Raw genomic sequence first — 15636 nt, forward strand, 5'->3', positions numbered from 1 at the left:
GAGGCAAAAAAGAAACATTTGAAGAGAAAACTACTACAACAAAAGAAGCAAAACACTGAGAAAAGGAGAAGAGACCAAGCCAGACTGAGAAAGGAAAGAAGAACGATCAGAGACCAAGCAAAGCAAGGAACAACACTTAGGACACTGACGAGAGAGAGAGAGAGAGAATGTCCTTCCTCTCTGGCTCATCCTGGCAGCAGCCTGGCATCATTAATGGCAGCAGCGGGTACCGGCAACCATCCGGTGGGCATCATCAACAACCGCAGCAGCAGCAACAGAAACCTTCTAATATCCTCTCTGGTGCCAACATCCCTGTGGCACTTGCCTCCCCCCCATCACCCCCCTCCACGCCGGCCTCTGCGAGGCACATCGACCTGCACTGCCAAGGCCAGATGGCACCGGGGGGGCAGGTTGGCATTGCTGCCCAGGGGCGGTCCAAAATAACTTTGACAGAAGAAGGGGTGAAATTGGGGCGCAGCTGCACCCAGGGAACCTTGTCTGGGACGCCGGTCGAGATGCCAGACACGCTGACCTTCAAGGTGCCAATGCTGGAGATAGAGGAAGAGGGGTCAAGAGGAGGGAGGGCAGGGGTGGACAGTCACAGGATAGGGTGCGTAGAGGGGACAGGGGTCCCATTAGGAAGTGCAGGACAAAGCCCCAGCAGCCCCCTCTCTTCATACTCATCCTCATCCTCTTCTTACCTGCACTCCCCTGCTGTCTCACCCGGAAAACCCTCTCTGGCTTCAACACTGGACCCTGAGCCAATTTCAGAGCTTGACTATGGACAAAGTCAACAGTCAAACTCAAATATTAATTTGGACCAAATCCCTAGTCCCTCTAACCTGAATCTGACCTGTGGGAAGATGGACAGCAGAGATGGATTTTATATTCAGGGACCTCCAGGCACTGCCAAAAGCCAGGTCTCCCTTCACCCCCCGAAACAGGCCTCAGAGCTCGGGGAAACCAGTTCATGGAGCCCCTCCTTCTCTGGAAGATTCAGATCAAGTCCGGGAAATGGAGCAGAAACAGTTGTTTCTTCAACATCTGAAAGCCTATTTGTAGGTCAGAATGCAAATTTAACTGCAGGCCTAGTTGGAATTGAAAATATGAATCCATCTGTAGGAAATCAAAGTGGAAATACATCTCCTCAACTCCTTGGTACTGAAATTGAGAGTACAGTTCCGGGTGTACGCCAGACTGCTCATATTGGGTTGGAGGGCATAGGGGAGAGTGGGGCGGAAAGTTACATCCTCAGAGAGGACTTTGGCCAAAGAGGAAGAACAGGGTCACATTTACCACCCAACAGAAAAATGGAGAGTGGGGTTGAAAGTTACAGCCCAAACAAGGATGTAAGTGCTGGTGAAGAGGGGAGTGTGGGGTCATGTGCTACGCTAAATAGAGGGACAATACCAGGCCAACGTGGTGAACTTCCACAGCGAACCGCAGTGAGACGTGCCATGTCTGACTGTTCACATCTGGCTGTTCCCATGGTAATGGCTGAAACATACCCCACCAGTATGGGAGGCTCATTGGTGATGGTGCCCACTGTACCAAATCTAATGGCAGACCCACCCAGACCACCCCACCCACATGTGGCAGTCCGACGCTCACTCACGGTCACAGACGGCACGGGAGCTGCCGCCGCAATGGCAACAATGATGTCAACGCCACTGATGACATCACATGTACTGCCATCCTCTCCACCCCCTAAGAGGCATCATGGGAGCTGTGAGACCAGTGTTTTACTTCCAGTCCCACCCTCCATTGTCCCTCCCATTAGCAGTATCAACGATAGCAAGCTGAACACTGCGGGTAGGTGTTTGAGTGTGTGTGTGTGTGTGTGTGTGTGTGTGTGTGTGTGTGTGTGTGTGTGTGTGTGTGTGTGCATGTGTATGTATTACAGGTCTTCACCTAACCCTGAGGACCCGAGTTCTGACTCAAGACCTGTACGGGTTCGTAAACCATGTTTTATTCAATCAGTCGGGTCTGGGTCGGGTCCCACTCTGTTGCCATGGGTCCCAGGTGTGTTTAACATTACATGTAATACCCCAGTGGATCTGAAAAGACCTGGACATTAGCAGACACCGCTAATCATGATAGAAGTGCTATATGTGTTCCAAGCAAAATGCAAAGTGCCTCTGTGGCAACAAGGTGGCACCAAATGACCAAGCGCGAGTGAGTGCCTGTGCTCAGGAGGTGAAGGGTCAGAGAGCAGAGGTCAGACTTGCCTCGGAGAGCACAGATGATAGCAAAATAGCGACGCTAAGGCTGCCATGGCAGTGAATGAGCCATCGTTATCGTAGTTCTAAAGGGCAGCACTGAACAGTTGAAGTTACCTTTATTATGCTAGATGCAACAAAATTGGAAAGCTTATGCTAAACAAATCGCGTTTGTCAACAGTAACGGTGACAGCAAGTGGACATTGTGTCACGGCTGTCACGGACTTGAAGCTGAAATAACTAGTGAATCAGCCATTCTGTTTCAATCAGCTAGAGATGAATAACAGAAAACCTGGATTTACCAAGGAGGATGGATCATATGCGTCATGGCCAGACACAGGGGAGAAGGCGACTAATGTTATCTTTGGTAACATGCAAAGTTTTGTTTTGACAACTTGTAAAGTAACATCAACATTAAATAGCAATCAGCTGTCACATCAGTGTCACTCAGGTCTGTGTCTCGTGGTCGGATTTGGGTCTGGATTTGGGATTTCGTGGTTCTGCACGGATCCAGGTCCCAGCTTTAAAATAATAGACTGGTCTGGTTTGGTTCCCGGTAGTACATTTCTGGTTCTTTTTGGTTCAGGCACAAATTTTTGGACCCATGAAGTCGGGAGGGGGTGAATGTGGAGTGGGGTAGAAATGGGGTTACTGTAGTAAGAACATACAGTGGATCCACATTCACAAATGACCTCTTTGCCTTTGCTTACAACATTTGTGTTTTGGCTCAGTTCAGTCACATTTGCATAACCCAAAGTGCCATAAGTGAATCTGTGCACTTTACTGTAGTGGTGCAGGGATTAAGACAATAGCTGGTAATGGCTGATGTGTCTGCTTAAGGTTAATGAGCTGAACTACAGTGGTTTGCATGGCTGCTGCATCTTATGAATGCATGGTTTGGAGCATTAATCACAGTAATGATATGGGCTGATTGAAGAGGTTATTTTTGTTTCATGATGCCACAGCTAATTTGATTGGAGATACACAGCAGGGCCAATGAATGCAACCCATGCTGGCCTGCTGGTCAGTGGCACAAAGCTCTTCCAGTGTTTGTCTGCATTCAGCTGGAGGCATTTAAGCCGTCTGAGGTGTTTTAATGTGCGTTTTACTCCATCATGCTGCAAGGCAGAGCATAGACAAACATATTTGCCATGTGCCACAATCTACTTTGGTGACATGGAACCTCATTTATGAAGTCCTTGTTTACTGAATGTCTCTTCAATTTTCTGCACATCTGCTTTAGGCCTTTACACTGAATGTAAAAGGTAATATTCAGGACATCATCCCGGTAATGAGTTGCAGCCTGAAGCTTTAAAATGGTTCTGTCTGCTTCTCTTTATCTATGTCTCCTGGTTTCTTATCAGTGTAGATTTAATTAATAGGGAAAATCTAGGAATAGGGAGGGATAATGGCTTTTACCTGGATTCCCCTTATCAGCATACTTATCAGCAGTGTACTTCAGGCTTCCCAGGCAAATGAGTTGAACTTCTCACATATTCTTTTTCACCAACTACCAGTGCATCATTTCCTTCAACTGATCAACAGCTGGTTGTCTTTTTTTATGCATGTCCTGTAGTCACCACTATGAGGTTGCTAGGACCCCTACAATGAATGTATGAATGATGTGTTACATATAGCATTGTATACACACACACACACACACACACACACACACACACACACACACACACACACACACACGTGGGAAGTATATATAACACTAAAAAAGCATTTTTATTATGATACGATTTTAAGTTAAATCTACCTACTTTACAGTATTATCAAAGTTGTATATAGATAGATAGATAGATAGATAGATAGATGGATAGATGGATAGATGGATAGAGAAAGATAAATTTGATTTTGGAAAGGGCTTGGTGTGGGTTATCGGTGCACCAGAGTGGGCCCTCCAAGCTGCTGCATATGTTGACAGGACAATCAGTAAATGCTGTTTCTGAAAATGAGGAAGTTTAAAGAGGACCCATCCATACATGCATTTCTTTATGTTTTCCCACTCCCTGATAATATTTTTTCTTTCTGCCAGCTCGTCTGTATCTGTGTATCTGTCCATCCCTCGATGTGCTCTGCTGTCAACAGGGAAAAGCTGGGACATTGATTAGAGATTGACTCTGACTGTACTCATTCAAATATAGAGCAGCTATTTCGAGCATCGGCTGATGCGTGTGTGTGTGTGTGCGCGTGTGTCAGTGTGTTATTATGAATGTGTGTGTGTGTGTGTGTGTGTGTAGGTGAAGTCCGATGATGTGAATCTTATACTTAAGGCACAGAGACATTGTAGACAGTGAGTCTGCAGCTTGCAGTGCTTGTACATTTGTACATTTATCATTGGAAAACACATTAAAGCTGCTGTGCCACCGACACAAGCACACAATACAGCTCCCTGACACAGTACTTAGCCACTGGCAATGTGTAATGCTCATGTTCCATATTACTTGTTTTCGTACACACATTTTAGATAAATAATTTCAATGGGAAAAAAATGCTTACTAAAGAAAAAATGAGATATAGTTTTAAGAAGGACCAAGTCAATAGAGACTATCAAAAAATACAACATAAAAGTTCAATATAGAAGATACTGGTAAAATGCATATGCATGGAAATTAAATAAACACTTCTATTACACACACATTGTATGGAAGTCATTTGAATATGCCTTAATGCAGCATGTAATCTGACTGTATGTACTGTATGGATAAGCAAGGTCATCTGGATTATTGGTACTGTCTCTATGCATTGATCAGTCTGTCTGTTCTCTTAACTCGCTGTAAGCTATCATGCTAGCTCACAGGAGCCATAGGGTTCAGAAGTTAATACAGCTTGTTTGCTGTGTGCATGGACATGCGTGTGTATGTGTGTGTGTGTGTGTGTGTGAGCTTTGGGGTGGTGAAAAAACATCCTAGCACCAGCTCCATGTCTCTCTATGTTAGTCATGCTCTAGTTTATATGGCAGTCAACTCTCTCTCTCCCTCTTCCTCTGTCTCTGTCTCTCTCTCTCACACACACACACACGCATCACTGGTTGCCAGTAGCTGTGTATTGTAGCGTGGTATTCGGTGGATGCTCTGAGTTCTCAGCCAGTTATGCCATGTTGGATGACTCATATTGCTGGTGTTACAGGGTAGAATGATACAGCTATGACTGCTGTTATGACAAACAAACTGACTGGTTTGGGATAGAGCTGCAGTAATATAATAATAATGATAATAATAATTATTATTATAATTTCTGTGATTCTGTGTCCTCAGGAAGCAGCAGCTGCTGGTTAATTCGGTGTATAATGCCACAATATCCACTACATTCTCTCAGTTGTGTTGCATTTAATTTTTTTAAAGTTGGAACACTGTCATCATAACAATTCCATTTTTTTTTTTTTTTTTAAATTTAGCCATCATAACCATTCTGCTGGGTCTTGTGCTAACAGACACTTGTTTGATCCATCCTCTTGTTTGTTTAAAACAACTGGAAGGTATATATTTTGTCAGAGCACAATGGATTAATCTGGTTTAGAAAATTAAGATGATAGCCTCAAACAGGGGAAACAGAAAATATCATACCCACTATGCAAAGCTGGTTGTGTGCTCTGTGCTTGGCTTGAGCTTTTCCTTTTTAGGTGGCATATACGACTGCAGGACTCTTGTTCTGCATTCTGTTCAATGATTCTGCCGTACTTTGGTGTAGAGATTCAGTTATCCTCCAGTAAATTTCTGTGGCCTTCTTTGTATTACTAATGTGTTGTTTGGTATACCTGTAGGCCAAAAGCTATGTTACTGAGTGGTGAAGTTGAGTGCATCACACTGTTGCACAGTTGTGCAACAACAGATCTAGGGGGTGGCATGGGGTGGCAGCTGCCTCCCTAAAAAATGTCTTGCCACCACAGCTGCCACCCTAGTTTTGGGCAATCTCATTAAAAAATAAAATGTTGTCACTGGTTGGAAATCAAAAGTCTAATGTTAGGAGAAGGTAGCTTTGCAGTGCACATAGTGAGTAGTTAGTATGTGCCATAACGTAAATAATATAATTAACATCATTCTTTGTGTAACTTTTAGTGATTCTGTTACTAAATGTGATCAGTACAGCTCTTGGTCCCAGTTTGAAGTCACTGTGCTGTGATCTGTCTGTAGCGAGGATCTCTGTGGACCCCTTGTTATTAAAATTTATTTATGTTATTACAATCTAAGTAAACTAAGTTACATTAACGTTGCCTTATTGAACCACCCCACCCCCCACCGCCCTAAGCCACCCTATCAAAACATAATGACACCCTTTTATCACTCCATGTAAAAAAAAAAAAAAAAAAAAAATGAGATCCACCACTGGCTGTGTAGTTCCTCTACTGAATAACATGGGAATTAACTAAATTCTCATCTCTTTGACCATCACAGTCTATGCTGATTCTTTGTAGATCTACTGCAGTTTTTATACAGCAACACTTAGAGCAGAAATAATGTGTAGAATAGCATGATAATATGTAGATTTTTCAGTGCACTTGCTGTAAAGCATTTAGCTGAGCTTTGCTGAGCCTTAAAATAATTTCATACAAACTATTTCTTCAGTTCACTATGCTCTGTAGAATATTGATATTGGCCAGAATATTCATACGCTCCAAAATTATGCAATATGCCTCACAACATGGCTTCACACACTCAGTAGTGTAAATCTGTTTAGTCCTTACAAAAGGCTGCATTGGACTCTCAAAATATTTCTGCTGGGAGAGCATGAACCATCGACTCCCTGGCTGCTCTTCCCAATTAACTGGCTACTGCAAAACCTACCAAGAACACTGATGATGATCCCAAGCCAGTGTTTTCTTTTTTTATTTGGAGGGCAAGAACACAGTTTGTATTTAGAGGCGCTTCAAGGGAGAGCTTGAGTTCCTGGGCCAGAAAGTATATGTCTAAATTTCTTTCCACCGAGTAAGCTGGCTACTGGCCAAACTCTGGTTAAGGTCTTATTCAGGTTAAGATGTTCACATAAATATTTGATATTGCGAGTACCTCTGGTCCAGCAAATAAATCAGTTAAAAGAATATTTCACCTCCCTGTTTGGCTCATCAGAAGCACGTCCCTTCAAATACAGAAAGAGGCAGTGATGGCTGCAGTAGTAATTTGTGTTTTATCTGAGTTTCTACGTACAATGCTTGTACGTAAATTTGCATGCAATATATTTTATTTTATGTGCATTTCTCACAGTGTACAGTTGAAATACATTTTCCAGGACATGAAGTACATGAGATAAAACCAAAGAAAAAATGGTGGAAGAAGTACAATAACATACACAAATGGTAGGTTAACAACACAGATACCAACACAGAGGAACAGAGGAGAAAATAACAGTGAACAGGTGAACAGATGTTCTGCACACACACATGTAGACGGAGTGGGAAGTGGTGGGCATGAAACCTTTTAAGGTGGGGGTTAGCAGGATGAGTAAGCAATGCTGCAGCAAGGAGTTTTTTAGACATCCAAATGCAAAGGCTGTGTGTGTTTGTGCAGACGACAGAAACCAAAACTGAAAGCAGTGCGACGATTCCCAGCCACAGTAAGCTGTTTGATATTAGAGTAAGCCATGCATCATAACCAGGGTTTTCATAATTAGAGTATGAGCTGTGAGAATAAATAGGTTATTCTACGCCAGTTCGACTAACCCAGTCAAGTAACCTGAAACCAGGGTGCTTGTATAATCGGCCTAGCTGTTTAAATCCCAGGAGTGTTTGGGCAGGCCTTTATTCTGAAAGGTTTTACTTAACTCTATTTGAAATTTTGTTGCGGCGATTTTATGGATTGTTTATTCATTTCTTAATTAATTAATTAATTAATTAAATTGTTTATTTATTTATTTATGCATTTTGTGTTGTTTTTGGGGGGGTTACAGTTTTTTGGTGGGGGGGTGATTTCTGGTAATATGGTAATTTTTGAAATGTTTTTTTGTGTAATTTTGTGGTAATCTTACTGTAATTCTGTTATGCTGTTTTGTGGTCAATTCTAAATATATAATTACGGCTATAAACAGTTCATACAGTAATAATGCATTTTTTGTCTCCCTTTTTGTAAATAAGTGAAGTCCAGAATTCTCTTTATACACAGCCTTTGTCTCATCTGGGCTCCAAGCTGTTTTAGAAACCACTTTTTAGACTAACATAATTTATTCTGTTTGAAGGTGACTTAAGTTATCAAGTTACCCTGTTTGTGCTTTTTTTGTTTTTAACTTGCTTAATTATCAGGGATAGCGGCACATATAGGCGTCGTTTGAGAGGAGATTATCACTAAGTACTTGTCATCAGCAGAGAGGGAAGTAAGGGGACATTAGGGCAGAGCATAACCAGGCCTGTCCTGTGTCACTGTTATGTAAGAGCTGTCTTGGTGGCAACAATGTGCCCCTCTGTCTCTGTTTCTGCCCCCAACCCATCCACCCTGCTGGCCTTGTCGCTCTTCCTGTTCTAACCCCATCATCATCATCGTCTCTGAACCCCTTCTGTCTCCATCTGCCCTTTCCTCTTCTCATGTTTCTGTGTTGTGCTTGATCCTCACCCTCCACCTCTCTGCCTGTGCCTTTACTTCTTTATCCTCTCTCTCTCTCTCTCTCCCCTCTCTCTCTCTCTCTCTCCCGACATTTATGGCCAAGTTGACTTCCAGTAATCTGCGGATTCCCATTAGAAGAGATTTTGCCCTTTAAGGACCCTTATATAAAGGGATATTGTGGTTTGTGTTAAATGTTTTTTTTTTTTTTTTTCTAATTTGCCAGTCATATTTTTCCCCATGTTTCATAAAGGCAAGAAAATTTGTTTAGATGTTGTGTTAAATTGTTTAGATGTAATACTTGAACACTGAAATCATGGTGAGATTAAACCAGAAAGAAGAAAATTTTAAGTGATTCCTCAAACAGTTTCTGCATTGAAACAACAACACTACTCTATTCATTTTGCTAAGGACGTCCTGGAAGCCCCTCAAGGACCCCACATTGAAAACTACCGGTTTATAACATTTATTTCCATAAGTTTTTCTAGGTGGAATTTTATCATCATCATCATCATTATTAGTAGCAGTAGTAGTAGTAGTATTAGTAGTAGTAGTAGTATTTAAATCATTATAATGGAAACAGGAAGAAACAGGAAAAAAAGAGGAAAAGAGTTGTTATCACGTTTCCTCAATTTCAAGACCTAAGAAAAATAAGCCACTTTCAGTCATAAAACTTCATGTTTAAATTACTGTATTCAGAACAAACTGTTTTCTGAGTGGATAGTCAAAAAAAGATGCAAAATCTTGTATCCTATTTGTGTCAGATGTTTTCCTAAAATCTAAATTTGTTGGTGTCCAGTTGTACATGTGAGCAGCAAGCCACATCTGGAATTTTAGTCATGTCTATATGTGTTTTTTCTCAGTATGTAAAGGTTGATTTATAGATACTCAAAAATATTGATATGCAACCATAAATTTCAAGGTATTTATGAGAGTCAGGTTACAGATTTAGGTTGCTTTTTTTTTTTTTTTTTTTTTTTTACATATTTGCAAATGCTTTAGTACAGGTTGCAAATTTAAAAACATGAGGCCTAATCTATTTACGTACAAATTCTGGAAGTAATGTGCACAATGCATGCATGTCAACTTTCAATTTGGGTTAAGAAAATATAAAGCATCTAAATTGCAGATGCAAGATTTGAAAACAATAGCAACAGTATGTCACATCCCAGAAGTTTTACAGTCGTGCCTTTGTTGAGGAGAGGAGCGTGCTTTACCATGCTGTGTTTGGTAAAAGAGGCTATGATGCTAACAATGACACTGCCTCTCCCCCAGTGAAATCTGACAACAAGGACAAGCAGGAGAAGACGGACAGCATGTCCAGCAAGACGGAGAAGATTGACACCTTCGACAAGAAGGAGAAAGAGGAGCAGCAGAAGAAGGACAACGGCCAGGAGAAGACCCTGAAGTCTGAGAAGATCCTTAAAGACGAGGAAAAGACGGAGAAGATGAACGCAGAGAAGAACAACAACAACAAGGCGAGCGAGAAGGAGGAGAAGGTGGACAAGCCAGAGAAGGCCGACAAAGATAACAAGAAGGAGGAGGAGAAGAAGGCGAGCGAGAAGAAGGAAGAGAAGGAAGAGAAGGAAGAGAAGGGAGGGAAGGGAACAGCAAAGTCTCCTACAGGCAACGGCAGCAAGAATCTGGCCAGTCCTGACAGCAAGAGCAAGGTGGGTTAGACACACACACACACAGACACACGCAAACACACACACACACACACGCTCAGACAGTGACTAGTGGTTACAAAGACAGTTGTGTCACCAAAAAGTAAAAGGTTGGATTTCAGCTAAACAGCAACAGCTTTGCGTGCTCTTGAAATGTCCTTGAGCAAGACAATTAACACATACTTACGTGCTTAAAATGTGAGTAGAAATCTAACACACACACACACACACACATACACACACACACACAAACACACACATACATGCACAGAGAATAAACAAACTGATTGCAGAAATAATGTGCACTGACAAGGACATCATTCACCTTGGTCAGCATGCTGCTTCTGCTGCTTCCTCTGCTGTTTTCTCTCAATGTGTGTGTGTGTGTCTGTCTGTGCGCCTGTCTGTCTGTCTGCTGTCTGTCTGTATCTGTATGTGTTTGTATGTGTATGTATCTGTATGTATGAATGTATATGTGTGTTTGTGGGTTTATGTTTCTGTGTTTGTGTGCTTGTGGCATTAGAGACAATGCCTGTTTTTCACATGCTGCTTTATGGGCTCTGTTTTTGTAGCGGTACATGGTCGGGCGAACTCAGGTGGTGTTTTTCCTCGCCTGCACCCATTTGGCACATATTCTTGTGACTCGCTGCAAACATGAAGGGGAGGACAGGGCACAGAGGGGGGGTGTCAGTCGCAAACAAGCAGCGCAGTGCAATTTTGCTGTCAAGGATTGAGAAGATTTGCTCTTGCATCATCAGTTGTTCAGACCAGGTCCAAGGCATGTGGTGCAAGGCACGCTCACTGCTCTGTGCCCATATATCTAACCTTGTACACACAGTGACCATCCAACACACAACTGTCGGGTTGGTGGAGGCATAAATGTCAGGGACCGGCTCGTGAATGATTCCCTGAGGGTCACTTCTGTGTGGCTCTAATTTCACTCAGCTGTTGCCTGCATGGGGCAGTGGTTCTCCCACGTCCACAGCAACACAGGAACCGTAAGTGTTATCTCCTCCCAGTGGAGTTGAATTTGAAGGACCATACCCGCAATTTTTAAATGTTTGGCCTGTTTTCAACAATTCACCCTCATTTAACATTTCAATTTTCAAATATGAATTTTTGGTTAAAACACCCACCTGAGAATGTTCTGCCTCTGCCGCTGACAAGTCATTGCCATTCATAAACCACAGAACTGATAATTGGCTGTGTAAAGCAAACGTTTCCCTGGGGACTGTTTTCCTGCAGAGAGACAGTTTCACTCTATCCAGTTTCAAATCATCAAAACACACCAGAGCTGCTGCAGTCTCTGAAAGTTTCAAACTGTTGAACTGCGATGAAGTCGCTGAAAGTTCATTTTCATATCATGGTGGAATGAATGGAAACCTATTGGGGGATAAAAGGCAGGAAAAATGATATCGAACTTCCAAAATATGACTGTTTCTTTTTGAGAACATTAACAGAGATGTGAAGTATATGCAGTTTATGGATATTATGCTAAACATACAAAACATCTCGTCCTCACTGCAAAAACTCAAAATCTTACCAAGAATATTTGTCTTATTTCTAGTCAAAATTTTCACTTGTTTCAAGTCAATTTTCAAGTCAATTTTCAATTGACAAATTTTCAAGTGAAAATTGACTTGAAACAAGTGAAAACAAGTTATTTCTTAGGTGATCATGTCTTATTTTAAGTGTAATGAGATATTTTAACTAGAAATAAGACAAATATTCTTGGCAAGATTTTGAGTTTTTGCAGTGCTTTAAGGTGCCATATATTTTCTTGTGATGATGCTGCACCTCATACCCATGGACATCAGCTTCCTCTTGGGCTAAACTTACTTACTTGGATCTGCTCCCTATCAACAAATCATTAGATCGCCTATGTGTGGAACACACTACTTTCAACAGGAAGGAAAAGAAGCGATTTCTCAGGCCCTAGTGGCCCTACTGGTGGTGTGTCTTTCCAAGCTCACCCTGATTCAGGTGCACTGAACTCCATTGGACACCAAACATCATTTGTCCTGAGTACCTGTGCCATGCACCAATGAATCACAGAAACAGAGCCCTTAGACTGCTGCTCATTTAATCTCAAATTGAAGCTTATAATTTCATAATTTACTGCTCACAGCCTATCTGCCTAACTCGATTATAAATTCATAATTTAGTATTATAATTTATGACCTATCTGTCTTAATAGTTTTCTGTCATATGGTTGCCAGCTGTGCTGCCATATCACGCTGCCATGCTATCAGTGATCCCGTCCCTGCATTTTCTTTCCCTTTCTCTTTCTCCTTCCTCTTCTTTTGTCTTGTTTTCTCTCCTTCACTTTCTCTGTGGCTTGATTTCTGTCTATTTTACTCTTCATTTCTCCTGTCCTCCTCCTGTTTTTTCTCTCACTCTTACTTGCTCACACTTTCTCACTTTCTCACCTTCTTTCCTTCTTGTGTCATTGTGGCTTGCTTTTATGACATTATCACCAGCCTGACGTGGGGTCAACCAAACCAAACTCAGCCAAATCCCGCCCATCTACCCTTTCCACCAATGGCGAGGCCAACTCAGCCAAACGCCCCTCCCCCACCACAGCCTCAGCCAATAAAAAAAGCCCTGTAACCAAGGCAACCACTCCCACCGCCACTAAGCGGTCGCCACCGGCAATCGGCTCCAGCAAGGCTGCCAAGGTGAGTATTACACACGCAGATACAGACAGATGCATTTGAAGGTTTAAAAGGTAGTATGTCTGCATGGTTGAATATGAATTCTGATAGCAGTGACCACCCCAAACTTCTGCTCTGCAGTCACAGTTAGGGACTGACCGATATTCATTTTTTAGTGCTGATACAACAACAATAATCAATATTTAAGGGGGATATTCATTTGTAATAAATTTGAAAATTGCTACATCAATATTTACACTGTTGCCAAAACGCCAACACAAACCTTGCTTTGAGATAGCAAACATTTCATTAACATTATTATATTTGTCAAATAAATTGGGGAAAAAATACCAAAAAACATCAGATCAGAGATGCTTGTTACAACCATTTAAATCCAGTTAAACTGAAACGAAAATTGTTTTCAAGTACGACTTACCTGACAACACGAGTTTTTGTCTTTCTGTAAAACTAAATAAAATACAAGTGGAAAGAAAACCGTAACCATATTATTAGAAATGATGCCCAGTCCACTCACTTTTGTTCCACAGTCTTCCACACAAAGAGGCGGCAACTGAATAGTTTTTTTTATTTTTTTTATTGTCAATCAAAATTACGATGCCGATTATTGAAGAATTCTAAATATCGCCCCAGTAGTTGCCCATGACCATAGACCTGGTCAATCCCTAGTCACAGTACTACACAGTTACTGGGTTTTGTTAGATTTGACAGTCTACAGACTGTCCTCTTCCTTTACCCAGCCTCTTCTTCCTCTCCCTCTCCTCCTCTGCTGTGTTTATCTTCCTCCCTCTTTTTCAGAATTACAAGATTGCTCTAAAATTACAGAACACAGAAACAGAGTCCAGAGACCCACATGCAGGCATACACAGACACACACAAACACGCACATGCATGCATGCACACTGCTTATTTGTCCTCTTCTGTTGTGTTGTTTTCCAGACTCCAGATAACGGTACGGCTGAGAAGCGCCCACCTGTGCCAAAGGCCACCGCCACCCCACGTGGAACAACCAATAAGGACGGCTCTGCCACAAACGCTGCAAATAAAACCGCTGGTATGCACACACATCTGCCACTGAGCAACATAGATCATGTTTCACTCTGAGTTGACCTTATGCACTTACTGCTTTTAGCTTTTTAGGACAGCTAAAATAACAGTGTTTTGACTAATTGAATTGGGCAGTTCATAATGTTGCCAGTGCATCATGACCTCTACCACGGTACCTGAAATTGCTACCATAGCTGGCAGAGCGACTCACAATGTGAACTGGCACAGCTCCAGGCAACACACTTTCAACAAAATTTCAACCATATGCTACCCTTCATGTGATTCAAGAGCAGGATTTTGAAGTTGCTAGTTTAGTGTGTTTATCCACACATCACAAAGCATATCTCATTTCTTCAGCCACCTGTGACTCACTGTGTCACAGTGAAATTCTGTGCTGCAGCTCAGCACCTTGGGGGAATGTGATTCATTCACCCAATGCTTTAAGTGTTATGTACTGCAAGGTGCATGCTTTTTTGTTTTGTTGTGATTTTTTGCAGTTCAGTTTGTGTGAGTGAACTCCATTGCTCTAGCACTGGAAAGAAATAAAACAGAATTGAAGTTGTTCTGTGACAGCTCATTTGACTTGCACTATGGTTCTGCCAACAGCGTCAGAGCACAGCTGAAACAACACGTTCCACATGCAGTCTGAACTCTGCAAAATGACTTATCGTGCATTCAGACAGTTAGCAAAACAGTTAGCCTACACAGCTGAGTGATTAAGGAAACTCGGCCAATGTGTGCAGTCAGTGAGAGCGATTTGACAGCTAATCGGCTAATCAGATTTCTGTGGGTCCCTGTTTTCCTACTGATGTGATTTCTTCTCATGAAATTTGCTTTGCTAGTGAATGACAGACATTGATTACAGTGAGGACTGGAGAACTTTGATAGTTCTAATAAAATAATTGCACCCATTGTTTTTGTTTGTGGCACTGTAAGCCTCAAAGTGGCTTTTTAAAAATGTGTTGGTTATTCCTCTTTATGTTTAATTTAAGCTACTTTATTAGCACTTGACAACTAGTCATTTTAACTTCTTAGAATGACGTAACATGACAGGCAGTAGACCATTTTCACAGAGGTTATTTTGACGTGAATAGCAGGTAAACACAGATGTTACCAATAACATTAATTAGAGCTCTGCTGCGTTTAGGTCTAACAGAGCCAGGGTCATACTGTTGTTCATGCTGACTCACATGAAAGGCTCTGGCACACTTAAATTGATCAGAAACTTAATTAATGTCAATTATAACACCAGCATTTACCCAGCTATTTCATGTCAAAGTGGCTGGTGTGAAAAAGGTCTGTACAATAACAGAAGAAATACATGTTTTGCCAAGTTTGAAACTTCTCTAGGCAATTATTTTGATGGGGCAAGTGATTTGGTTGATTTATAATCCATTGATGCAATTTCAGCATGTCACACCGCCCACAAATGATTAGAATAGTGTGACCAATCAACAAACATAGTTAGAAAATACACTCAGGATGTTTTTCATAC

At 41.8% G+C, this 15636-nt stretch overlaps 1 protein-coding gene across 7 annotated transcripts in view; it reads left to right on the forward strand.

The window, feature by feature from the left end:
* The window catches only part of map4l (microtubule associated protein 4 like), a 221665-nt gene that overhangs the window by 183910 nt on the left and 22119 nt on the right, over nt 1-15636 (forward strand). For 3 of the 7 annotated variants that reach the window (XM_030074003.1, XM_030074006.1, XM_030074004.1), the window contains exons 1-4: nt 23-1812; nt 10031-10425; nt 12903-13100; nt 14034-14148. In XM_030074003.1, the coding sequence (XP_029929863.1) occupies nt 168-1812; nt 10031-10425; nt 12903-13100; nt 14034-14148 (2353 nt within the window). In that variant the 5' untranslated portion in view covers nt 23-167. Of the gene's footprint in view, nt 1-22; nt 1813-10027; nt 10426-12902; nt 13101-14033; nt 14149-15636 lie in introns of those variants that run through there. The other 4 variants (XM_030074008.1, XM_030074010.1, XM_030074009.1 and 1 more) reach the window with 3 other exon arrangements.

The sequence above is a fragment of the Myripristis murdjan genome, chromosome 17, assembly GCF_902150065.1.
Source record: "Myripristis murdjan chromosome 17, fMyrMur1.1, whole genome shotgun sequence".
Taxonomy (NCBI): Eukaryota; Metazoa; Chordata; class Actinopteri; order Holocentriformes; family Holocentridae; genus Myripristis; species Myripristis murdjan.